At 50.0% G+C, this 27673-nt stretch overlaps 1 protein-coding gene across 1 annotated transcript in view; it reads right to left on the reverse strand.

Moving 5' to 3' along the window:
• Positions 1-27673, reverse strand: part of LOC139051362 (uncharacterized) — a 144651-nt gene that overhangs the window by 55913 nt on the left and 61065 nt on the right. Inside the window, exons 3-4 of the mRNA XM_070528381.1 lie at positions 9977-10176; positions 9283-9394 (exon numbers count right to left, since the gene is read on the reverse strand). Coding sequence (XP_070384482.1) covers positions 9283-9394; positions 9977-10176 — 312 coding nt within the window. The remainder of the gene's footprint in view (positions 1-9282; positions 9395-9976; positions 10177-27673) is intronic.

Consider the following 27673-nt stretch of genomic DNA (forward strand, 5'->3'; position numbering starts at 1 on the left):
GAGGAAGATTTATGCAATGGCGCTGTGACTGCGATGTTCAGCGAGTGGCAGAAAACGCGCACTGAGACGCTCGCCCGCTGCCCGGCTGATGCCTTTACGGCTTGGTCTATGAATTTAATTATATTATTTTGTTGACACTAGATACTGGGAAGTTCCCTGGAATGGAAAGGGAGCGGTAAGACGCGCATTAAAGAAAAGGCATGGCATATGGTCACGTTTGTGTTATGAATTAATGCACTGAATTACGAAAAAGAAACAGCGGACAACAACATTCAGTGCGGCGCAACTTGTAAAATAATATTGAAAAGTCCTAGAATTTAGAAGACAAAAAAAGATTAAATCGTCGCGACGGCACGCCACAGTCGAATTCCGTCGCTCAGCTACCGCCGCGACGTCATGGGCTTTCCGCGACTGGTTTCCAACAAGTTGGTCGCGCATTTCGCTGAGTCGCAGCCATCGCCGCGACGTGGGAGTATAGGCGTCGATATCTCTTTAACGAAATCATTTTTCAACAGCTCTGATAGCGTGCACGCAACAATGGTTGTTTGTGCACTGTGAAATGCTCATATTCTGCGGCCTAACGCTCACGGCACGGTGCGAAAGCGCGCTCGTAGCGAACGCGAAACATTGTGCGCGGACATGCATGCAGACGCGCAGTCGGTCACTGCGAACCCGTGCGATCGCTGCATTGAGGCTTCATTCTGGTAAGCTCCATTCGGTTATACACACAGCCCACTCTAAGACTATATTTCACATAGGTTACTCTTAGCGTTTGCCTACCTTTTGCGCAAGAAGCCGGTTCGGGAAATTCCATCGCGGCGATCGCGTGCAGTGGCGTTCACTGTATACGTATTCGGTAAGGAGATAGCGTATGTAAACGAATCTGTGCTTTCAGTTTGCCCAAGATAATTATATCGATAGTAAAAAACTTCCCTCCTTTTGAGAGTACCGACATAAATGTCCAGGAGGGCTGCCACGTGGTGTTTTTATTGAGCGCCGTAAGGGAAACATATGAGGAGCGCGCCACGTGATCCCTCATACATACTATAGGCCAGGGAGGCGTTTCCGACAGATAGCGACTCCATAAGTCCTCGCAGCACGTGCACGTCGGCAGCAGAGTATACTGTCACAGAATAAAGGACCAATTTTGGTATTATTACAGTACACTCTAGTCGGCAGACGGTTTTCGGCACACAGAGAGGAGGTGGAGCGGGGAGAAAAAAAGTAAGAACAAACAAAAAAACAACTACCGGATGTGACGACAATCTTATGTCGAAATATCGCGGCCGCTCGGTCGACGCGTATTAGAAGTACAGTGTACTAGATTAGGGGTATAATGGGCCGTGGCATAGGCGGAAAGTTTTCATTTTCACTGGGATGGGGGGGGGGGGAGGCAACCAGCTGTCGCTAATACTGCTTTGCGTTTTCGGCGAAATTGCAGCCTCGCTCTGTCTTTTTTTCTTATTCTGTGAGTCCGAGTATAAGCGCTGCTGCGCTTGACTGCTGCTAATTCTGATTTCGAGTGAATCTGGCCTGGCCTCATTTCGATTACTGAGTGCATTATACAGTGTTCCCCAACTATCATGCACCAAGGCTTAAATAAAGAGCAGTTGTGTTGCTCGAAAAAACCTACTGCATATTGTTTCTAGTACAGTGGAGTAGCCGCCATCAATTCTTTCGTTCCTGAAATTTAATTCGACAATTGCAATTAATTATCTAATTCGATCGAGAAGTACTGTCCTAATTATCGAAGTGTCAATTAGGCATTTGTAGGCACACCCAGGCACCCCGAATGACATCTGATTGCTGTGTTTCCAGCGACGTACTAAGTGCTTGCACCCCGCAGGGGCGTGTGCGTCAGCAGGCGTTTGGTGTGTTGCTACACCACGTACCCGAGCACACGAGGGCTGGACCGTCCCGCGTGTAGCCGTGCGCGGCTTAGCCGTGTCTGGGGCAAAGGGGATCGTGGGGGTTGAGCCGATGCTGGGTGTTTGGACCTTTAAGGCTCCCCGGCGGAGGCAACACACCTCTTCAGCCTCGGCTTCACATAGACGGCACCTCCAGACTGACCCACCTGGAGGAAATCGGCAGTCGCCTTTTCCTGTCTCTCTCTTCCTACAACCTTCGTCTTTCCTTTGCTTTCCACCTTTCCTCTCTCCTTCTCTCTTCTATTTACTTCCTTCTCCTTGGCGGCAAGGGTTAACCCTGTATGGCTATCCAGCCATGGGTACACCATATTTAAATATAGTGGCGGCGTACGACTGGCGTCGTGCAGACTTGTATGCAAGCTCTGCCGCGTCCGCTTGTTGGGCTCCGTGGTGGACGGTCGGCGCTGTTGCCGAATGTTTATATATTTTCATGGAAATTTCTTCCCGCCCCCTTCCTGATCGCTCTCAGAAACGAGGGCGCACCGAAGATGTCTTCAAGTTTTTCGGACACCAAATCCAGAATTTTCCCCGCTTCCGTGTTATTCACTCTGAAATGTTAAACAAAGCAGTGCGAACCATTTCACCATTCCCTGTTTCAAAGTCCTTGACTGATGTTTTTGGTCCAGGTTACAAGGTGTCGACGATGGCAAGCGGTGACCTCCTCTTGGAGCTCCGCGATCTGAAACAATATGAGAAACTACCGAAACTAGTGTCATTTGGGGAGACCCACATAAGAGTAAACCCGCACCGTACAATGAACACCACGCGTAGTGTTGTGTCGGATAATGATTTGCTTGAGCTGACTGAAGCGGAACTCCTGGAGGGCTTCAGTGAGCAAAATGTGATCAATGTCAAAATAATTAAGATGAGGCAGGACGGCAAAGAGATTCAGGCGAACCACCTAATAATTACCTTTGGCTCAAGTGTCTTGCCCGAGTCAATCGAGGCCGGGTACATCAAGCTCCGTGTTAGGCCGTACGTGCCAAATCCACTCCGTTGTTTCAAATGCCAGCGCTTCGGCCCCAGCTCGCAGAGCTGCCGAGGCCGCCAAACTTGTGCGAAATGCAGTGCCCAAGAACACAGCTCTGATGCTTGTGAGAACGTTCTCCACTGTGTAAACAGTGACGGGGATCACGCCGCGTACTCGCGGTCGTGCCCTGTTAGATGCGGGACCGCTTCCTGAGCCTACTTCGAGTTCCCCTGACCACATCGAATCGCACCACAGCTAATTAGGGAGCGCAGAAACACTGATGCCACATTCCTGAGGCACGGCACGGGCAAACAAGTTGGCGGACCCCACTTCGTGTGCAGCCGGTGAAGCTATTCACTGCTTGGCTCTTCCCGAAAGTGAAGGGACTCTTCTGTCCTGGCACTGTTGCGGGTAAAGTGGGTCCCGAAGAAAGACGGCTGTAATGCGCCGTGACAACCTGGCGGCGTCGCCCCTTACCCTCTACGGGGACGGCGAATTGCAAGTCAGGAAGGCAAGACCGCAGGGAGAAGAAAGCCCTCGGACAAACACCCGAGCAGCGACTCTCTTCGCCGGGTGTGACTCCATCGCACGCGCGCCTACCATTGGCCGAAAATGGCGTCATCTGAGCGGGCTCGCCCATTGGCCGAACGTGACGTGTCATCAAGATACCGAAGGGCTTAAAAGGCGAAGACCGGGAGCATTGCTAGAGCGCCCTAGAGTATTCCTGAGCATCCCTTGATTCATCTCTCTCGAGATTGTTGCCACGGGCCGCAGTGTCCGATTTGCTGCCGGCCCGTAATGACTTTAAGACTGTTACTTGACTCTCACTGTAAATAAGGTAAAATAAACCTCCCAAGTTTTTCATCCCAAAGTCCTCCTCAACTCCTACAACTGGTTGCTAGCGGTGGGATCGCCTCCTTATGCAACTGCTGGTGGCAGCGCTACGGATCAACCTTCTTCGAGAGAAATCCTGAGGAACCCGGAACAGCGAAAAAGAGCCTTCGTCCAAAGGAGTCTCGAGGAACCGGGAAGTGAAGAAGAGAGAGCCTTCGTCACTCTCCTTTATTTTGTATTTGTGGAATTCAATAACTTCGGACATCAACCCTTTAGGCTGTCCTGTCCATGAATTCACATTCATATTGGCTGTCAGCTTTTACTTCGACGACTTGTATTCAAGTAAATTGTTCTGTTTTCCTACTCTAACAACCAATCACTGTCTTACTACCCTCCCGCGTGCGGCTGATAAGGGGCGATATACATTTTGATGATCGTATTTCACCACTTTATTCATTTTTGCATGTCCAGGAATTTCGGTAGTGCCCTTTCCGCACTGTGTTGGGCTACAACGCAATACAGCACCGCAACTCAATTGAAAACATTCTTAAAAAATTATATTTCAAAAGATTGGCCGAGTTTCAACAAGCAAAGCCGAGATGGTACTTCCTTCTAATAACATCTGCACTTGGGGCACTGAGTGCTGCTGCTGTGTAGCACTGTGTTGGTCCTGTCCAAAACGCTGCTATAAAGCAGCAGGGAAGTTAGCACTAAGTACCACAAAAGCGTATGCTAAGAAGAACCTTCTCCAAGGTGCTAACGAAAACCTGTTGAATTTAGGTCGATCTTTCGAAATATAATTTCTGAAACTGCTGCCCGTCGTGTTACGTTGGTGTGTTGCGGCGAATTTTAACAGATAGCCGAAGGGGCAATGTCCAAAATTTCTCGGTATCGTTTGAAAGGTATGGGAACTGTTTTTCAGTGAATCCATAAAATTTTGCAGGGAGATCTCCCGAAAACTAAAATGAACCTAGAGAGTGGCAAAGTGATTCGTTTTCATTTTCGACGACTACTTTCTGGCTTTATTGGTATGTACCGTGCATGAAACTCAAATTAATGGTTACTAGAAAGATTTATTAGAAGAAGTGCTGTAATAAACGGCTTTCTAGTAACTACCGCTTCATTTGTTCTCAGTGCGATTCAAGGCAGCAGGACGTCACAAAAACACGCGCGCAAATGGCAGGTGGCCACTTTCCAGATTTTCAGGCGCTAGCTTATCTGTGTTGGCTACGTGGGTGGTGTAGCCGACACGGATAACTCCACAGTAACGTGGTAGCGTGGCGAACAATTTTTCTATCGTTTCTATCGAGAACACGCTTCTTGCAGCATTGTATCTGCGCTGTGCCACATCAACTCCTCGCACTGAAGCGAAGGTTGTAGGTGGTTTAAGCTAATCAAGAATACTCACTGTGCGCATGTGTCAGGGAGCAGTACCAGTGAGTTTTTTGTCACTAATCGATCACTTACCCTTTCATTTAAATGACATTGCGCCCAGGGCATTGGCGGCGGAGAATAGACGCTCGGTTGACTGACGGGAACTCCATCATTCACTACACTGCGCAGATCTGGTGAGATGGAGAATACTAGACAGAATTTCATTGCTGATCACATTTCGACCCTGAGAAAAACGCGAGATACTGCGTTATGCTTAATTCACTCATGAAAAGGGGCGTAGTCGGCATCTCTAAAACGATTATTGACTCCACACTTCACGGTAAAATTACGATGCATTTTAGGGCAATAATTCTGAAGACCATTATATTTCGCGGCCCTTCACTGTTGGTCACGTATATGTTGTGACTTCACGCTTATCTAAATTCCACTAACTTTATTATATTGAGAAATTCAAACCGCGCTGGAAGTGAACGGCGTTCTGAAGTTATTAAATTAGTCTGGATTGTGCAAACTAATTCCGATAAATTATTCAATACGAATAAAATGAAAATACACGCGAACAACCTCTGAAACTTCAAAATTGAATCGTCTACTTTGCGGTCCCTTCCCCGCACATCGTGACGTCACCAGGGTAAAGGCAGTCGCTTAGTCTGCATACCAGGGACATCTGTTTCGATTCGGCTTCCAGCATGCCTTCGCAATGCAGTTCCAATGTCGTTCTACATTGTTGCCTAGCTTGCCTGTCGTGCGTAATCAGCTGATTTCACCTCTTGAGGCGTGTTTCGCACTGCGTGTGCATCGGCAAAAGTATGCGGCCGAGAAGTGCGGAGTCACCGTAAGCATAAGTCGGTGATGCCTTCAAACAAGAGGGCGGACGTAACGTTCGGCAGTGGCGTATTACGCGAGAAGTACCGCGTCATCTTACAGAAGTACGCGGCGATGAGGTGAGAGCGCCCCACTGCAGACACCCAAAGGATAATGTAAAACGGATCGCTTTTCTTCGAGAAAAAAAAAGGCAAAAGCGATGGAAAAGTCCAACAATCAAAATTTCTTTTATGGGTACTTAAATGGCGGGGATGGGTGAGGAAGGAGGAAGCCAGCGACAAAAATCTGTTATGAGCAGCCCGAAATAGCACTCACCTAATATTCCTTTTTTTTATTTCCTTCCATTGCAGGGAAACTGACAAGGCAACGGATATTTTGTGCTTACACATACGTCTCGTTGAACAGATCGACTTCACCCTGATACTTGAGCGCTGTGCCGAGCTCCAGTTCCCGGAAACCAGAACAACGGTCCCTGCAGGTTGTAAGGTGGGCACCCCTTGGATCTCAATACTCCCGCGATTTACTCATTGGTAGCGGAGTACTTGACAAGACGTAGACTGCGGCATCGGCAGAGTTCTATAAGGAAAATGATATCTGGGCTGCTCCCGAGTTACAGGCATTCATGGAGCTGCGACAAAGCGCACCGTAACGGAACGCCCGAGTGGGAAATGAAATTGCCATGTGCATTCATCGACTTTGCGGTGGTTAAATCTCATGGTCGCTAATCCGCATACATTGTCCCGCTAACTGCCGCGAAGCTCGGCGAGTGTGCGAGGTTCTTCGAAAGACATCGCAAATGTAAGTACACCGATTAAAGCAATACAAACTCAGTATGCGGTAAAGTATGATGCCAGTGCAGGACCAGCTACTTTTCTCTCTAAAGTATTCTGTCGGCCGTGGAACGCGGGGCAACTATACGCAGGCTGAGATGCAGCCGACCATTAACAGATTTTCCTATCTTGCCTCCGATTGAGCCTCGAAAACAAAGTGATCACGTGTTCAGTTTCAGCGGAGCACGTGCCGCTTTTGCAGGTGTACCCCACTGTCCAGATGACGTTGCGATGACTTCCGCTTGTTTTGCTTCGATGAAGACTGCTGCCGTTAACGTGTCTTCGGCATCTCTCTCACGCTTTTGTGCAAACATATTTCCGTGCTACTTCTAAAGCCAAAGGGCATCCTGTTTTCAAGGTTTTTTTTTTCATGTTTTTGCGTTTGACTTAATGTACTGGAAGAGTATACGTAAGTTTCTCAGAACACCAGCAGAGGAGCAGGAAAGAAGAAAGGACAAAAGGCAGGGATGCTAACAAGAAAAGCGTATGGTTGGTTGCACTACGCTGGGGGACGACCTGTCCCAAAACGCATTTCTCTCTTTTTGTGTGTGTGTAATGTGTAACGTTTCATGAAACAGACAAACTAGCAGAAATTGTAAATGTAGGCGCGCAAGCAGCGATGGTGTTCTTCGTTGACTGGCCGTCAGATACACGTGCGACGAACTTGTTTCGCGCCCGACAAGCGTGCTGTCAGCGGCCATGACGACGAGGACACGTGCTATATTCCGAGCGATAGCCCAAACGCACGGGTCGCAAACATGGTAGGAAACGAGAGCTCAACGTCATCAAGACGGGTGCTTGTTTCGACTATTCCCTCGCAGAAGGCAGAGGACATCCTGGAGAACATCTGACGAAGGAGTGGCACAGCACGATGAGACGCCTATAGGTGCTGATCGTGCGAAATGGAGTGGGGTTATGTTGATGTAGAGAATTACGAAGTTCAGTGTGCGACAAGACACGGAGTACTTTGTAGCACTGGACGTGGTGTGTAGCATAGTGCCGGTAGATTTGTCACGAATATCAAGCCGACGGGCCTCTTCTGCAACAGAAAAAAAAGGCAGAGAAAAGAATTGATGCCACAAAGAGCACCTCAGTGAGTAACTGCGACCAGCGCTCTGTACGAGATAAATTTGCGTGGACTCTTTAATGTATTCTACGTGCCCGGACACGTCCCAGCATGTTCCTGCATTTTTTTATTTAATATTTAATTGTAATTTTGTAATTTTCTTATACTTCGTGAAACAAAAAATGATAAATGTTCTCACCTGTCCGTTTGGAGGGAATAAGTTCTTGATTTCGTCGGTAGTGTAGTGACGACAAAACTTGACTTGCAAGAGTGAATTTCACCTTCCACTTCTTTTGCGCGATGGCAAGTGACGAGAAAGAAGCGTTAATAGCTGTTAAATGGTACGGTATCTGCGAGTTCAACACCGGCCTTGATGCCTTCAACAGCACAAACTTACGTTGTCACTGATATAAAGAAGTTATATCAGTGAAGTATATCAGATATAAAGAAGTTAAAGAAGTTATAAAGTAAAAGGCGCCGACATAATCATTCCTTGAATATTTAAAAAGTGTATTTCCTTTTACAAGAGACCACCCTGCTTATTGAAGGCCTACTATAGTATGGTTTGACGGAGATAAAAGGATGAGACAGGTGGCAGTCACATATGAAAAGAACTGGTACAACTGATGGTTTGGAAAAAGAGAGAATCAACATTGCTCATTGCTGAAATCTTGTCCATGTTAGCAGTATACTTGTCCTAGTCATTAAAGCAAAGCTGCAAAGTAAGACAACGTGACGCACAAGGGCCGTTTAATTTTTGTAGCAGTAATCAAGCTCTTGGAAAGCTAACATGCCGGCAGACCGCATCTCACTATGAATGTCGACGTTAATCTCATTAGCATCAAGGAAATGGATGATGATGATGTTTGGTGTTTAATGGCGCAAGGGCCAGGTGTGGCCAAAGAGCGCCATAAGGAAATGGAGCCACACATCATATTGCCACTGCGGACGAACGCAATGGCAATCTCTCTGCGAACCTCACTGTCATATGACACCACGACGCAGTATATCCTGTCGCAATCACAGCACCCCAGTTGAAACTCCACAATATTTTTAGTACCCTGGCTGCATCTCCGTTGCAACCACTCTCCACAAGGTGGCCGCTCTCGAGGCGTGGTTGTCCGTTGTGGAGGCAGCGCTCTCGCTATAATATGGGTAAGGCTACACAGCCTTTTTGTCACCCAAGGAACATACATTCCGGACGACGGGCCAATATATCGCAATACCAATATCGCAATACCAATATCGCAATACCCAGTTCCCGAAGCTGTCTGTTTGGTTAGTCAGCAGCCGACCAGTTGTCTATTCGGGTGCGTGCCCAGTGGCCCACGTTTTGTGCTCCGCAAGACTGCAACCAGCATACGTGCAGCTTGTTGAAACTTGCATCACTGGGTGAAACAGGTGAGATACCTACCGCAAAGTGGGTAGACTTACCGAAGAACGAAACTTCTGAGAGTCTACGCAAAGCGTTGTGCCCCGCCTTGTGCCACCATGCGCTCCCTTTCCAAGCTGTCGGCTGTGCGGCAAGACCGTGCAAGCCATCCCACTGCGACATGGCGGAAAAGCTTGCTTAGTCCGCATACTGCGATCAACATAAGCTGCCCATTTGGATTCACTTGGTTTGATTGCTGCACGAGAAAAGGCAATATATACAGCTCACAAAAGGAAAAATAAATCAAGGAAACCAGGAAAATTAAAACATCACAATTGAGAACGCTGTATAGGATGGGTGAGGATATTTATTTGTTGCCTCTAAGCCCCCACAGAGGTAGTGATGATCAACTGGCGTCCTTGGGATTCGCGCCCTTCTGATAACGAACACTGCACGCAAGCGCAATGGCACTTATGGCGCACACCACACCATACAACTCACCGACACAATTCTAGGTATTTTTTCTGCATACAACTAAAAAGGACCTGGACCGCTTCCCGTCGGTAGTGGCGCTGCAGATCGTGCCGTCCTCTCTGCGGAGTGTTTGCTTTCGGTGCCCTAGCAACACGCAGCTCTAAAGAATATGTCACACCGGGGTTATTTAATCTTCGTTATGCAGGACAGTGGAAGATCGCGCTGTTGTCCACATTTAAAGTGCTCTAAGTAAGGCGTTAAAGGTATGGCACGTGACCGTACCTTGAACGACTTGTCTTCGTGCATCTGAATGGCCGACGCTGCAGTAGCTCCCTGTCGCTGCGATGACGTAGGCGTAGATGCGCTTCTTGCTGCGCGGGCCTTCCGGCGGTTTGTAGCACGCGTGACCGCCGCTTGCTTTGAAGCCATCGCGCCGTTCGCCCTCGTGACCTCCTTCGTATAGCCAGCGCTCCATCTGCTTCCTGCACATTAACAGTTAAAAAAAAAAAAAGTTGCGCCATCTTCGACTGGTGATTTCGGAGCGCCCCGATGCCGCTCCAAAGTCGTGCACAACAGCGCTTTAGTTGTTTTGCAAGTTTAACTTTTCACAATCTAAACTGCAGCCGGTTTAAATCTAGCCAATAATAGGAATCACTCATTTCACGATTATTTGCAGCGCTGATCGAGGGCCGCGAAACAGCCTCTCGAATTCGATCTAGGCTATTATAGGTACGCTTCAGGTTTTGTAGATTTATTTTATCCGACATTTCACCATATCTATGAATTCATGTGTCTAGGATCAGTCGCTTTTTCTTTGTCCCGTTAGAAATTCGACTCTGCCCACACGTCGATCGTTAAATTATATTTTCTCTTCGTATCCACTGTATCCCGAACTGCGTTCAAGACAGTGAAATAAAAGACTGACACAAGCACCCGCATGATTTACACGTCCTCCGCTAGGCGATGTTTAGCATTCACCATTGGCTAATGTGTTTGTGCCATGCCATTACTCCATTTTCTGCTAGCATCACGTTCAAGCTGTTCCTACATTTTGTCCTTAGTTAGGGGCCCCCAAATTTGTTTTTAAATTGTCATTGAGTCATAAGCACTGCTTCTGGTTTTGTACAGTGTCTTCGATTGTACGTGGACACCTGTCCTGAGGTTAAGTAGAAAGACGAAGAGCTGTTGAAACACATGATAACTGTCCACCGAACCTCGGGTCTAAGTGGACATGACTGTATTCAACGTGACAAGCAATGATATGAACCGATACATCAAACAGAGTAGTTGAAGCTCAACAGGCGTGGATATTGAAAGAAATCCCGCGATCGATGAAAAAGGGCAGCGCGAGCAGTAGTTCTGGAAGTGAAGAGCACGGAATTCAAAGTGCGAATTATTGCAGAAATTTGCCTGAGTACGTCACGAACAAATAAAATTTGGTGATCTCTTGAGATATAAATAATTCTTAAAGTTTAGCCTTCGTTCCCCTTCCTCTATGCTGGCATTGACCAAAATTTAAGTGTTTGTCGGAGGCGAGAGAAACTGCGAGGCTACAATTCGATCGCGCTTTACATTTCCAAAAACCGACATTCGTCCGCAAGATTTTATGGTCGGAAACACAATTGGGGCATCTCGTGATAAACTCGGTTTGAGTGTTAAGCTTGAACTCAGGCACACAAATGCGTTCAAACTCTATTTTTCTCAGAGAGACAACTGATTCGAATTCCTTGCCACAAATTCTTCCACGATCTGTTACGCCAGTGAGAAAGTAAGCTTTCTTAAGACATTTAAAAGCAGGTTAGTAAGAGTTCTACCAAAAAAAACAGTAACGTACACTTGTCCTACATGACCTGGTGTCCCGCCAAGGTCGACAAACGGTAACTGGAAACTTTTGCTGAGCATGAAGTAGCCGGTACTATTCCTGATCGTGCCAGATACGTCCTAATGTAGGTCGATCAAGAACCTCTCGTGTGCTGATATTTCAGAAAATGGTAAAAAGAAATTACGTAGACAAAGGCAATCAGGAGCCACGAACTGCGCTATGGCGTTCCTCATAGCCACTCTGCCGTACTTGAATTAGTACGCAAGAATTCGAGACATCTCATTCAGATTGCTTGTTGTGCCATGACGTGACGCACCTACGTGGAGACAATTACTGCGGTGATGCAAAAAATTATGTACATTATTGTTCGTGCTGACTGGGCCGAGCACAGAAACAACGAGGCGATGAAAGCAAGCCTTACCGCACAGTCAAATCTCGCGTCGAAAGCTGACGAGCCATTGACGAGCCATTGTGTCCCGAAGTAGCTCCAATATGTACTTCTGGACTACATTTTGATACTGTCGTTGAAAGCTGCGATCTTCTACATATTTTTGGACACTTAGGAGCGCAGCGTGTTCAGCAGATAAACGCCAACTTCCCGACTTATCTGCTTATATATATTGAATCTTTCTTGACGAACCCGAGCTAATAACCGCGACAAAAATATCGATCTCATCTGGACACCCGCTCACACACTACCAGATGATAGCAATGAGGTGGCGCACCGCATGGCTCGAGAACTTACGGACCGAGCCTCGGTTAGCCCCGCCTCACCGACTACCAATGAGTGGGAGTGGGAAGATCGAATGACCAAATTACACAACACCATAGATTACAGAGGCGTACATTCCCGCCGCCGCACCCAAAATTAAGCAAAAACCAGTCTGCAGAATGGCGGCAGTTACAGACCAGATCCTATCCGAGTCCAGCTATCATGCACCTAATACACCCAGATTTATACCCAACCGACAAGTGCACACATTGCAACTCTAGAGCCACCCTCGAGCATATCCTATGGGAATGTGCGGCTGTAATACAGGGTAATGGGGATGCAGCCTCAAACAGCGACAGCCTCCGCGCGCGCTGGGAGTTTGCATTGCTCTGCTCCGACCTGCAGCACCAACTCTGGGCCGTTCAGCGAGCCGAGGAAGCTGCCAAGGGCCAACAACCCTTGGCTGAAACCTAGGCGGGGTCCAGGTCCACCCCACCAAATCGCAGGGCACTGAATAAAGTTATTTGAATGAATGAATGAACCCGATGCTCCACATAATATTGGAATGTCAGCTCAGTGCTCTATACTCGAACCAAACTGCTACCAGGAACAGGGCTCCGTCGTGCCCCCCCTTCCAACCCCCCTCCCCACTCGCCTCCCCATTTATATTTTACGAACGACATACCTGGCATGTCAGTTTCATTGAACACGAAATCGGCACTTGAACGCGAAACCCGCAATTTACTCTATGATGTGCGAACGATATGCTGAATAGTTCCTGCGAATAACTTTCGCAAACAAGAAGTAGAGTAGTACGGCACTGACAGCTTTGGAGAACAATGCTTGAGTCATGCCACCGACCTAAGAATAAGGTGCAATGTTCCGACACCGCATTCGAGAACCTACAGATGGCTTCATCAGGGTCGTAGCCAGGGGGGGGAGTGCATATGGGGCTTCGGCTCCCCCCCCCCCCGATATTTTTTCGTGCTGTCATGCACCGCCGACTACATCCCCCGGCGCCGGAAATCATTCTGGATTTTATCTTTTAATCCCATTCCCCATCCCTATACAGAGTAGCATGCCAGCGGTTATATACGCGCCGGAAAAAGTCTCTGTTTTTCTAATAAAGAGCCCTCGCTCTCTCTCTCTAGAATGTATTTTTCACGCTCGAAAAGACATTTAGGCCCGAAGATTGTGAACTCGGGCTTGATTTCGTGGCAACGCCCATGCACCTGGAGTCACAACGCAGAGTCCCATCCGAGCACAAATTTTCAAGGGCGTTCTGATAGCGAGCGCGGGCTCGTCGAGGCATCTCGTGGAGGCAGCGGAATCTACTGAGCACATGGATTTCAATTGCGAAACTTTATGGGTGTAAAGATCACATAAACGTTTGATGCGAAAGGTGCACTGACATTTCCAAAGTCGTGCTTTAGGTTTTCAATTCTAGATCTTTGCGGGTTTAATGCTCTTATAAACATTTGATGCCAAAGGTGCATTGACTTTTCTAAACTCGTACATCGGACCATACACCGAGATAAGAAAAATCAACATGCTATCATACAAGTTGATGAAGTACTCAGCGAGGTCCGACGAGACGAAGCGTTGTTATAGTTCATTTGTGCCGTCATGTCACAGAAAAGAATATTATAAGACCGAGACCGACCCAGCTGTCAAGCGTTTTATATTCTAAAGAAGGTAACACCCAGCTCATGCGCGAAGAACTAGAAGAACAGGGAAGATGATGATGGCTATGTACAAATTAAAACGACGAAGTACGTTAATAGTGCTTGCACTAACTTCCCCCCATCATGGAAGCCGCCAGCCTGGCCGCAGGTTAGAGATTACCTAAACAGGGAGTGAAGGTCTTCATCGGCGAGACGTGAACAATCTCGGCATTCCGGCGGCGCCGGTAAATGACGGAGTGTACTGAGCGGACGAGATAGTTCATTGCAGATGTTTGCTGCACAACGGTGTATAGGCCAATGTAACGTAGACGGAACTTCTCAAAGAGGCCTGGAGTGCGGACTGGAGTTCAAAGCAGGACTTGGTCTCCAGGGTGAAAACGGAGGTCACGGCGTTTGTTGTCGCAGCAACGTTTGCGCTCGGCTTGGGTAGCTTCTGTGCTTTGCCGGGCGATTTGACGGCAATGTGCAAACTCGGGCAGCAAAATCTTCTGGAAGGGACGCGTTAGGCTAAGAAGGTGCTAAAAAGAATTCTCTGTCGAATATGGTGCAAGGAGATCTTCCATACACAAGGAAGAAAGGGCTGTAGCCGGTTGTCCGTTGAATACCAGTATTATATGCGAATGTCGCAGGCAGGCAGGCAGGCAGGCAGGCAGGCAGGCAGGCAGGCAGGCAGGCAGGCAGGCAGGCAGGCAGGCAGGCAGGCAGGCAGGCAAGGCAAGGCAAGGCAAGGCAAGGCAAGGCAAGGCAAGGCAAGGCAAGGCAAGGCAAGGCAAGGCAAGGCAAGGCAGGCAGGCAGGCAGGCAAGGCAGGCAGGCAAGGCAGGCAGGCAAGGCAGGCAGGCAAGGCAGGCAGGCAGGCAGGCAGGCAGGCAGGCAGGCAGGCAGGCAAGGCAGGCAGGCAGGCAGGCAGTGAAATTTATTTGACCCTGAGGAGCTTCAGCGAAGGCCCCTATCGGGGACCCGCGGAAGCCGCTGGCCGCGTCTAAGTCGGGGCAGGAATACCGTGATGCTCCGCCCTTTCTAGGGCCCTCTGGATTGCCTCTAGTTGTGTCTGGATCGATGGGCTCCGGAGTGCCTCTTCCCAGTCGGCTTCGCTGGATAGAGGGCCGTTAGGTAACGCGGGGCATTGCCATAGCATGTGCGCTAACGAACAATAGATCTCATTACAGTCCGGACAGCTCGAATCGACGTCTGTGTAGATACGGCTGAGAAAGCCCAGCGAGGGGAATGAGCCCGTCTGGAGCATTCTAAGTGAAACTGACTGAGAGCTGTCTAACTTCGGGTGAGGAAGAGGATAGGCCCTTCTGCTAAGCCGATAGAGAGATGTTATCACATGAAAAGTAAGGAGCGGATCGTTCTGCTGGATTTCATCCTGTCCCCCTAAGGCCTCCATGCCGCCGCGGCGAGTTAGATCTCGCGCACGGTCATGGGCAAGCTCGTTGAGGTTAGGTATGTTCTGATGAACGTCCGCACCCATATGGGTGAGAAACCAAGAGATGAAGTGACGGACAGGGTTTGTTCTCTTTTCCAGAATGGAGGCAGCCTCTTGGGCTAGGTTACCCGATTCGAAAGCTTTGATGGCCTCTCGTGAGTCGGTGAAAACTGGTGCGCGAGGGGTTGGTCATGGCCAGGGCTATGGCGACCTGTTCCGCGACTCCACTCGGAGCAAACCTAACCGAGGCCGAGGAGCGCAATTCCCCTTTGCCGTCAATGATTACCAACGCGAACGTGCTAGAGTTGCCGTACTGAGCCGCGTCGACAAAGACAGTCGAATCTTGATTCTCGCTGGCCTTCTGTAAAATCGCCCGTGCGCGGGCTTTTCGCCTCCCTACATTGTATTGCGGGTGCATATTCCGAGGGAATGGGCTGACCACAAAGGTTGCCCGTGCCTCCCTAGATAAGGTGATTTTCCGTTCATTGAGTATTCTTGGAGCCATGCAGGACTCGTCTAGGATGCGTCTCCCTGCCCTGGTTGACGAGAGCCTGACTACCTGAGCGGTGACCTGCGCTTCGATCACTTCATCAATGTCGTTGTGCATACAGAGTTTGCTTAACCTGTCCGAGCAAGTGGTTACTGGTAACCCCAGTACCTTTTTGATGCTCTTGCGCATGAGAATGTTAAGCTTATTCTTTTCGGTTTTGGTCCAGTTAAGGGCCGAGGCTACATAGCTGATGTGGCTCATTAGGAAAGCGTGATGGATCCTGAGGAGGTTGTCTTCACCTAGTCCCTTCTTTCGTCCGGACACTCTAGCAACTAGTCTCAGCATGCTCTCGGTTTTCGCCCTGATGAGCGTGAGCGTTTTGGCGTTACATCCACGCGCGTCAATCAGTAATCCTAGGATTCGGATAGATTCGACTTGAGGAATGGGCTGCCAGTTTCTTGCAAAGAGGGATATGGGAAGTTGGTTTAGGGGGGGTGAGCCCCTAACACCTTGCCTGGCCGGCCTGTAAAGTAACAATTCAGATTTGTTTGGGGATAGTTGGAGGCCTGTGTCTTCCAGGTAGGACTCCGTTGCGTCTAGGGCTGATTGTAGCGAGTGCTCTACCTCTGCGAGTGATCCTCCAGAGCACCAAATCGTGATATTGTCTGCGTATAGCGAGTGGCTTATATTGGGAAGGGATCTGAGCCTTTCCGACAAGCCCTTCATGACTATGTTGAATAGTAAGGGGGAGATGACTGCTCCTTGGGGAGTGCCTCTGGCCCCTAGTGCGAACTCATCTGACTTGAGTTGTGCAATCCTGACGGTGGCTGTTCTGTTCATGAGGAATGATCTAACAAAAGCCTGAAACCTTGCACTCAGACCTAGGCTGGCCGTGGCCTGCAGGACAAATCGATGAGATACAGTGTCAAAGGCCTTGGTCAGGTCAAGGGCTAAGATGCCCCTAACATCCCTAGTGCTGTTATCGAAAATGTGCTTCTTAAGGAGTAGCATTACATCCTGTGTGGAAAGGCCGGGCCTGAAGCCGACCATGTTGTGCGGGAAAAGTTCGTTGCGTTCTATGTAATCCGATATCCTGTGCAGGATCGCATGCTCCGCTACCTTGCCTACGCAAGAGGTTGGCGATATCGGCCTTAGGTTGTCAAGGTTTAGGAGCTTACCCGGTTTCGGGATAAGCACAACCGAGGCCGCTTTCCACTCGTCCTGTCCCTAGGCACCTATGAACAGGTCACGTGAGTGATTTTTATACGGAGAGCACCGGGAACGAGAGTTATCGCTTGGCGCCGTTGCTAGGAGTGACATCACGGCGTCCCGCAGGCTCGTAAGCCAATAGCGTGGTGCTGCGGTTGCCATGCGTTGTACTTTCTGGATATTCCAAATACGCGTTCGGGACGCACCCGTTCTCCCAAGTTTTGTTGACCTCTTTCGTTAGCAGCTCAATTGATCTATCATCCAGGTTCCTTAGCAGTCTGTTTGAGATGCCGTCCGGACCTGAGGCCGACCTGCTGTGAAGTTGTGAAGTACTGCTCTGATTTCGGACTCCGTGAAGGGGTCATCGAGCTCCTTTACCGTGTCACATTCGATGTTGGGATATTCCTCCGAGTGTGCTGCGCCTAGCGGGAGATATCTATTGGCTACCTCGCTTAAGAGCGTTTGTTCGGTTCCTCCTTCTTGTTTGTGCCTGTGAATGAGGCGGCACAATGCCTGTCTTTGATTGCTTTTGGTTTGCGTGTCATCTAGCATGTGTTCAAGGAGATTCCATTTTCCGCCTGTGCGCATGTGCCCATCGACTGCTGAACAGATTTCATCCCATTTTAGCCTAGCTAACTCGGTGCAGTACTGTTCAATCTCCCTGTTAAGTGCGGCAACCCTCTTTCGCAACCTCCGGTTAAGCCTTCGTGTTTTCCATCGCCTCAAAATAGAGGCTTTAGCTTCCAAGAGATGTGCGAGGTGCGGGTCCATGCTGGGAACCTCGAGCTCGGTTTGAATAGTTTTTGTAGCCTTTTCAACATCTGCTCTGAGTGTCTCGACGAGTTTGCTGATGCTGGCGTATTCGCCAGTGTCCTCTTTTCTGAGCTTACGGAAAGCATCCCAGTCCGTCACTTTAAATTCCCTGGCCTGGGGTGCTCTGACCTGAAGGGTAACACTAATGATGAAGTGATCGCTGCCCAGGTTTTCTTGCTTGTTATCCCATGTTGTTTTCTCTACATTTCTGATAAGGGCAAGATCGGGGGTTGTGTCTCTAGCCACCGACGTGCCCAGTCTGGTGGGGAAACGGGGATCGGTGATGACTGTTAGCGCTAGGTCATCGACAGCCCACGCTAAATTTGTGCCCTTAGCTGTCTGCCTGATGTACCCCCATGCGTTGTGTGGGGCGTTGAAGTCTCCCGCGATTACTAACGGTGACTCTATAGCGAGCGAAGCCGCCTTCATAAAGAGGGAGTGGAAAGACTGTCTCTGATCGGATGGTGGGCTGTAAACCTTGAGGATGAACACGCCTTGTTTAAGCCAGCTGTTGGGGATAACCTCAACCAGAAGCGCCTCCATTCTGCCGCGACCTGGCTGAATGTCATGTTCAACGTATGCGAGCGTTTTGCTCACTAGCGTGAGCTATACCTCTCTTGTACTCCCCCCTTGCCGCCACCGATTTGTAGTCTGCGAGGGTGGGTGTAACACACAGTGTCTCCTGTAGCAAAATTACTTGCTGCCTTTTGGCCTCAGCTGTAATGTACTGTTGCAACGAAGTCTTGCGCCTTTGAAAGCCAGCACAATTCCACTGCCAAATTACTAGATCATTATGAGTGCCCGCCATTTTGCTAGTTTAGATTTTGATGACACTTCGGGGCCGTCCCAGTACCGTCATTAGCTGCAGCTTGCGTACGAACCTTTGAATTGGCCTTTATCGCCATCTTGTTTTCAACTGCTACTACTTTATTCTCTATAGCTCCTACTTTACTCTCAAGTGCTCCCATGCGCTGCGCGAGCTGGTTAATGCTTGCCTGATTTTTTTGGAAATCCTAAGTAACTCTTGGAGGATTTTGTTCTGCGAGCTTTCTGCCCCGGCCATCTCCGACTCGCTCATCTCCGAGTCGTCCTCACGTGGAGGGCGGCCTTACGTTTGGCTTTGCTGACCTCGACTTTGGGTTCCTGTGTGCTTTTCTGCACGGCATTATCCGCCGCTCTCGCACCCTCCACCCTGCTTAGTATGGCCTGCGCAACTTTCTGCTTGCATAGCTCTTCTTTGAGACTAGCAATCTCCTGACGTAGTAGTTGAATTTCCCGCTCTGCACTATGCTCTGGTGATACCGACCGCGTTACCTTTCTGGGTTTAGGCGTCTTCGCCACTCGATCTGCCCAGGTGAGCTCCTCCTGAAATCTCGTATGGATGTATGTTATGAGCGTCCCCTTTGGAACGGGGCGGTGGGTTGCGCCACCAAGCTCTCTCGTTCGAGACGCCGAGCGCCCTCTGGAACGGGAGCGGCTCCGCTTGGCGTCGCGCCGCCGCGTAGATGGCGTCCTGGAGCGACCTCTTTCTACCGAGGGTGCTGGCGACGCTGGTACATACGCTGGAGTCACGTGACTGCATTCCTCGGGCCACCTGCGTCTTCTCAGCACGCCGGTGGCGTTGGCGTCGTCTCCTTCTGACGATGTAGGGGACGTTAAACCTGTGTTTGCATACTCTGTCCGCAGTGGGATGTGAACCTTCGCATAGCGAACACTTTGGAATGCACTGATGATCATCCGCTGGTGATTTCTGTCCGCACGTGCGGCACCACTTGCTGTTTGGATTAGGGCAAACGTCGGCACGATGTCCTAAACCTCCGCAGCCGTAACAAACCTCCGTGTGTCTCCTGTATAGCGTGCAGCGAAACATGCTCGCGCCGCACTTTCATACCCTTGAACAATACTACCACAGCCGCGGTGATCTTGATTCTTTTGGCCTCGATGGCTCCTGGGTTGCGGCGGTTCACGATTCTTGCTCGGAGTTGAGCCTCGTTGAGATCCACGTCGACACCCCGTATTACTCCTTTACACGTGTCGTCGGGGGAAGCCGGGTACACAGAGATCCGGTACGTGCTTTCGCCTAGTCGGACTTTCTGTGCCTTCACGTAGGCGCACGCATTTTTCTCGCAAGGAGTACACACCACATAGATGTTTTGGGTACCGTTGGGGCAAATGGTGTCCACTTCAATTTCGGCCGGAGCCAGGGCCGCCGCCATAGCTAGGGCTTGCTCGAAACGTATTTGGCTAACCTTGGTCACGTTCAGGCCGTCCCTTGGCCTGCACGATGATGCGATACGTGTCCCTCGACAGTCGAGGGAGCCTGGAAGTGGCGACGATGCGCTGGTACGCGCTCCGTGGGGCGGCAGTGCGGCCTCCGCCCTTTCGCTCGCCACGTCTTGGGTTGCCTTCGCGGGTAGTAGTCGCCGCTCTCATCCCCTTGCCGTTCTTGCGGCCATATGCCGTCATCCAGCCGGGGCTGCTTGCTTCTTCTTGAGAGATGTTTTCTCCCTCCACGATCTCCATCCTGCGCTTCATCTTGGCCCGTGGTCGCAGGGCTAAGCCCAAGCCTACCCGCGCTACCTCGCCGAGGTTAGGCCTAGCGCGCTAGGGTTGGCTGTGCCGCGGCGTAGTCGGAACTTCACACACTCGTAAAACGTCAAAAAAGTCACCCACCGTGAAACGTCCGTATACCGGTGAAGTCCTCACAACTTGCTGCGTCGATTAACGCATAATTTACTCGGTTTCGAGGAAGGAAACCAACCGAAATCATTGAAAAAACCAGAAGCCGAAATCATTGCATCCGCACTAGTCGGCTTCTTCGTCTTCTTCCTGCGAATGTCACAAAAGGAAAAATTTTTATCCGAGCACTGCTGAAATCGACCGCCAGCTGTCCGGGACTGGCGGCATTTGTAGACGCGGCCCAGTACGGGCGCAGCGACCGGTGCGCGGCCGTCTCGATACGCTGGGACGGCACGATCATCAACGCAGCATCGGTCAAGGGGGTTACGTCCGAGGTGGCCGAGCAGGTGGCAATAGCCATGGCAATGAGGGACCCCGAACGTCCTTACGTATACACAGATTCGCGATCGGCGGCCAGAGCATTCGTCTCGGGCTCGATATCGCGGAAAGCGGCGGCCGTCCTCGGCAGTGAGGGAGCCGCGGGTCATCACATCCTCAAATGGTTCCCAGCCCACATGGGGGCCGACGTGCACCCCGACTTTCCCAACGCCAACGAGCTGGCACACGGACGCGCGCGAGGACTCACGCATCGCGGCGATCGTGGCGAGCGAAGTGGCGGGAAGGGAGGGGAGCACCGAGACCCGCTGCTCACCTTCAACGAAATAACAACGCACTATCAGGTGTCGAGGAGAACCTTCCCGCTCCCACACGCTAAACTTACTAGACCACAGTCATCTATATTCAGAATGTTGCAAACAAGGTCGTTCCCCCCGAGGGGCAGAATGAGCCTTTATTCACCGGACGTAGAGCCGCAATGTCCGGATTGCGGCGAATCGTACTGCTCGCTATCGCACATGCTTTGGCAATGCTCCGCGTTAAGCGGCACCGTGTTTAGCAAAGAAGAAGACTGGATGGACGCCCTGCGAAGCGAGGACCACCAGACCCAGCTCCGGGCCGTCCAGAGGGCTCACGAAAGGGCGGAGGCTCACGGGCTTCCCGTCCCAACGTGGGTGCGGCCCGCGACTCCTGCCGACCACTAAACCAAGAGTGGGTGGGAAGGGGTTCCTCAGGACCCAATAAAGTTCTTTCCTCCTCCAGTCAGTAGGGTCAGGACGGATGTACATGGAAATCATGTCAGACAGCGTACGGTGGAAGCGCTCAGGAAGGCTACTTGTTTGCAGATGATAGGTACAAGTAGATTTGTGAACGGTGTCAGCGGCTCGAAGAACTTCCTCGAGAACTTGGGAAATAAACGCCTTGCCACGGTCACTCAGAAGAACGCGAGGAGCCCCTTTGCGCAAAACGATGGAGCGCAAAAAAAAGTCAGTGATCTCAGAAGCGGTACCGGATCGCAGAAGAGCAGCCTCGGAAGATCTTGTTAAATGGTAGACCGAAGTGACCATTCAACGAAGACCGGAGGGTGTCAAAGGCAAGGAACCATATAAATCAATGCCAACAAATTCAAAAGGTGCATCTGGGCAAGCATCCATGCCAAGAGACTAAAGCCAGCAAAGGTAATTACGTTCTTAATTATTTTTTCTACTTTGACTTTTATTAGCGAGGACACATTGAGCCACTTCAATTTTCTCGTTCTCGCTACTCGCGGACTGCCAGAGCCCGCAGAGGTCATGCGTTTTTCGCGTATTGCCCTGACAACCGCACGGCGCACTTCGGTGCGCGTTCGTTTTTCTCTGGCCGAGTGGATTTTGGCCTCACAGAGTTTTGGACGCTTTCTGGCTAGCAGACGAGAAAAGAAGCAATGGTCGCCCGCCGCCACCACTGTGGGACTCGATGGATTGCACTGCGCTCGCTTGAGGGCATCACCTTCATTTCGATATTATCGCAACCTCCCCAAAAATAATTTTGTCTCGCCATTGCAGGATAACGAGGAACATCCATATGGTTCTCTGTGGACCAAGCGTTTCACGTTTTCTTCGATATTCCTTCGGTAGCCACATTAGGTGCCAAAAGTAGGCATTCGATTGTGGCCAACGTTCTTTCCTTTGCACTTTTTTTTTCATTTCCGTGCCCCCGCCCCACAAAAGAAAAAGAAAGGTAATTGTTGCGGCGCAGCGAACTGTCGCATGGTGAAAGTTCGATTTTGTTACTTCTTTTTTTTTGATGCCAAACGGGTATGCAACCGAGCCCGATGACAGTATTCAACACCTACGAGTCACTGAAGCAAACCAGCAGCTTCACAAGAAAGAGGCAGAGAGCTTCAGTCATCAATAATGAGGCTCCCTCCAACGTTTTGTCTTTCATGGCGGCTAATCCACTCGCTAGCACGTGCAGCGTGAGCACACAGCTCGGTGTGTCCAACTTAACTATACCTGGAGGATTTTGAAAACAGCTGGACTGCACTCCTATTATCTGCAGTTGCATCAATGCCTGGAGTCAAGGGATCTCCAAAAGAGACTTGACTTTGCGAACTGGATAGTGATTCAGGAGGAGCAGGATTCTGACTTTCTCACCAAGATACTCTGGACTATGATGCTAACTTTTCCATAAATTGCCAAGTAAATATCCACTACGCACACTATTGGAGTGAGCAAAATCCCTACTGGCTAGGAAGATCGCGCCACCGATATCAGTGGTCTTTTAACGTTCGGTGCGGAATTGATGACAGCACAGTCATTGACCCGGTCTTCTTTAACAACACTCTGACCGTCAAGAGGTATGTGAGTTCATCAGAGGGCCAGTTGAAGACTTCTGCTGCAACATGCCTCTAGCCGGGCTTGACGCAATGTGGTATCAACACGACGGGGCCCCAGCCCACAGCTGCACTCAAGCACCAGCATGGCCTGGTGTTACCTTACCAGGGCAGCAATAGACAGGGAGAAACGGGCCTGTCCTGCGGCCGGCAAGGTCACCCGACCACAGCCCTCTTGACTTTTTCTTGTGGGGCTGTATGAAGGATCACGTACATATGACGGAAACGACAACTCCAGAAGCCCTGCAGGAGAAGATAACTGAAGTCTGCCACAGCATTTCACCGGCAGTGCTCAAGGCAGTGACAGCAAGCCTTCTCAGAAGATCCCAGTGTTGTGTCAATGCATAAGGTCACTTCTTCGAGCATTTGCTGGGAAAGCGCATGAATAATAAACGAGAATTCAGTGAAAGGCTGCGTCTGGCCATTTAGGATTTAGCCTTCTAAAAACTGAGTTTTTTTACTTACGGAAGTTCAACTTGCTTACAGCTATCGCGAAAGTACCGACCTGTTGCTTCCGGCAGCACAAGCGATAACAGCTGCGTCTGCTTATCTGCTGCATCTGTGCTGAGTGCTCATCGTTATAACGAACTTTCGCGAGTGGGGCACAGCAAACGCCTACGTCGCTGTCTTGTCGCCTTTTAAGCGGCAGCGCGCCTATGGCTGTTTGTGCGCAGAACGTGTTGGAGCAGTGGAATCCCGACGTGTAAGTGGGAATGTCACGTGGTGTTTTGTATTTCGCGGGCATCATCAGTAAGCTGAAATACACTAATAATTAATAGATAGAAAGACAGAAACTGTTGACTCGGAGGTTTTGCAAACCGCTCAGCAACTTTCTAATTGGAATTCTTTTTCCTAGCTTTGCTACTTGAGAAGTTGGTTAAAAAATATTGACTTAAAATGTAATTAAAGGAAATACAAAAAATAGCATCAAAAACTGCATACAAAAGTGAGCAACATGCATTTGGCCGCGTTGTCTTAGGGTGCATCGGCATATGTTAAAACTCTGGCTAAAATTAACTGAAATACCCTGTACACAGTGGCCTTTGCTTAGATACGTATATTTATTGGAGACTTAATTATATTTAAACATTTTGTGGCGAGGTTTTGTGGATACATGCAGTGAACTTTGTTTCCAGTGATACTTTCTTGCTCTTTATCAAGCTTTATATTCGCATTTGTGGATTCCATTGTAAATTCGCAATTCTAATGTATATTTTGCAGAACGGCTTTTTATATTCACACGCGTACTTATCTTTACCGGGCGACCACGTTTCGCCGCCTAACAAACGTCATCGCACGGCGCGGGACGCGTCTGTATGTATCCGACGTTTCTGGAAAGTTATGCCTCGGCGGCGGAGCAAGTGAGAACGATCCGGTGCGGAGCGAGTTGATCCGAAACGACCAGTGGAACGCGCGAACCCGCTCCAGATCGACCAGTGAAATTCGGATTGGTTGCCGTGGAGCAAGAAATCCTGCTCCGAATCGACCAGTGAACAACGCCGTAAGTGCAAAGTATTGCACAAAGTGCAAACAAAGCATTTTCGCGCTCACTCGCTCGCTCTTTCTCTACCTCTCTCTCGCTCTCTCACACAGCCTAAAACAGACGCAGACAGAGACACGCATTGAAAACGCGTTAGTGACAAAACTTGGGCAACGTGAAAGCGCGGAGACAAGCTTTTAATGAAGACGCCTTGTGGTAGGTCGCTAGCTATTTCCCGTCTCGCCAACCTTCACTCCCCTCTAATAAAAGGAAAAGCATGACCAACAGTGGAATTGAAACACTGCCTTCGATCGCAGACTGCGGGAGGAGGTGGAGGGGGGCTCATGCCCGGTGTGCAGCCACCTGGCTATGCCACTGATCCCAGTATTTCGTAGCACTTAGCGATCTATAGACACTGTGCGACGCTCTACCGCCTCACGATCGTTCCCGGTCAAACACGTCGAAACGTTTCATTGCCGAACTGCAAACGCCATCGTTGTCTCATACACCACATGCCAGCCATAGGTACGTACGATTATATACCACGCAGTCACTGATGACGTCACAATCCATGTTTCTCTCGCTTACGAGACTTGACAAAGGCTTTTGATAATGTTAAACACGAAGCGATACTCCACGGTCTCCAAGAAATCGGGGTGGGCGCGCGAACATTCGACTATGTCAAGGACTTTCTGTCAGACAGAACTGCCTGCATGAAGTTCCAAGATATTGAATCTCCAACACTGAAATTAGGAAGCAGGGGCACGCCGCAGGGCTCGGTTCTTTCCCCGTTCCTCTTCAACGTGGCGATGAGGGGCCTCCCCGAAGCTCTGAGAAACATACAGGGGCTAAATTTCAGTATTTATGCGGATGACATCACCCTCTGGACCAACCAGGGGAACGATGCGAGCATCGAGGAGCGCCTGCAGGCGGCGGCGGATACTGTCGTGCACTATGCTGCCGGTAGGGGTCTGTCGTGCTCACCGCAAAAATCGGAGTTATTCGTCTACAACCCAAAGTCGCTCCGGTGCAAGCGTAGCTGGGAATTTGACATTAAAATAGAGGGGAAACCAGTCCCAAAGGCTAACCAAATAAGAATCCTAGGGCTTTGCATACAGGAAAACGGATATAATGATGGGACAATCAAAAATCTAGAGGGCTTTGCCACGCAAGCACTTGGCATATTTAGAAGGGTCGCGCTGAAAGGACGAGGCCTGAAGGAAAGAAGCTTGCTTAAACTAACCCAAGCATACGTAATAAGCCGCGTATGCTATGCCACGCCTTTCTTAAACATCAGGTCAGAGGAGAGGAGGAAACTCGACTCGTTCATTCGACGGTGCATAAAGAGGGCCTTAGGCTTACCAATTACCACCTCCACAGAAAAGCTCCTCTCTATGGGAGTGCACAATAACTGGGACGAAATAGCGGAGGCTGTCAGAATTTCGCAGCTTGAAAGATTAAGCCGAACGACCACGGGCAGAGCTATCCTCGAAATGGTAGGCCTGCAAACAGATAGGGGACTACGAGGCAAGACAACCATCCCGCTGGACTGCCGAGAAAATATAATCATTCCCCCCTCCCTCGTAACATGCATCCCATATTCAACACGGAGAGGAGGGAAAAAAGAGCAGAAGCACTAATCAAACGCTTTGATTCAATGAACAGCAAGTCGGTTGCGTACGTGGACGCGGCAAGTGGCAAGTCGGGGGCGGCGGTCGCCTCGGTGGTTGACGGCCGAGGTGCCCCCGTATCGGCCGCCACCATTAGAAGCCGCAGCTCGGAAACGGCTGAAGAAGTTGCGATAGCGCTCGCTTGCGTGGGAACGGAAGCAAATTTCATAATTAGCGATAGCAAAACGGCCATCTGGAATTTTGGAAAGGGCAGGATCTCGCCGGAAGCGGCAAGGGTTCTGGCCAGTAGATGGCTGAACAGAAAAATTAGCCTAATTTGGACCCCTGCACACACGTCCGTTCCTGGCAACGAGGCGGCCCACGAGTTAGCCCGAGCTCTCTACTTCCGGGTGGCTGTGGAACCACCCGACTGCCGGAACATGGACGAGCGTCTGCAAAATTATACGGAGATTGTCGAAAATTATCGGCTACGCAGGAGACTGGTGCCACCACCGGATAAAAGTCTAAACAATAGAGAGGCAGTCGCATGGCGGCGCCTGCAAGCTGGGAACTTCGTAAACCCGGTCTGGGCATACCATAGCATGATAGAGAAACCGATGAGTGCAAACACTGTGGGGCGAGAGGGACCCTCGATCACATAATCTGGGAATGCGCTTGCTCACCAGGGGCTAAAGCAAACATAAATTGTAGAGAGGCCTGGGAAGCCCTGCTGCGGAGCGAGGACCCTACTCCACAGCAACACGCCATCCGCCTGGCGGAAGAAGCCGCGAAGAGTCAAGACCTCTTTGCTTGCTTCTAATCGCGGAGGTTCCGGCCCCTGTCCCCAGCCTGTGTGCCGGGGACGGGGAGTAGGGGCCTCCTTATCCGGCGGTACAATAAAGTTGGTATCATCATCATCATTTCTCTCGCTTACGCTCGTCAAGTGCCTGTGTAGAACCCACCGATCGGCATAGCTGTTCGTCTTGCACAAATACTTTGGTCAGTCTCATAACAATTTGCGTTAACCCAAACCGTGCTCGGCAGCCAGCCACTAGCAAAAGGCTTCGGACAATATCGATTTCAGGAGTGCGTCGGATCTCAGCTTTTTCGTGTTTCTTTCCGCAGATACACGGATTGCTTATTTCTACTCAGAGGCCTATTGGTACAAGTTTCTGATTGCGAATCCCGCATGTATTGGACGGCTTGTGCGAACATTTAAAGGGCCCCTAACCAAGTCTGGCCATGTTGAGCTGACAAGCGCAGAGTATGGTTTGCGTGATAAGGATCGTTTCTGCAAATTATTACACCGCTACGCGCCGCGGAAAGATCTGAAATTTG

Source organism: Dermacentor albipictus, unplaced genomic scaffold (genome assembly GCF_038994185.2).
Source record: "Dermacentor albipictus isolate Rhodes 1998 colony unplaced genomic scaffold, USDA_Dalb.pri_finalv2 scaffold_11, whole genome shotgun sequence".
NCBI classification, from domain to species: Eukaryota; Metazoa; Arthropoda; class Arachnida; order Ixodida; family Ixodidae; genus Dermacentor; species Dermacentor albipictus.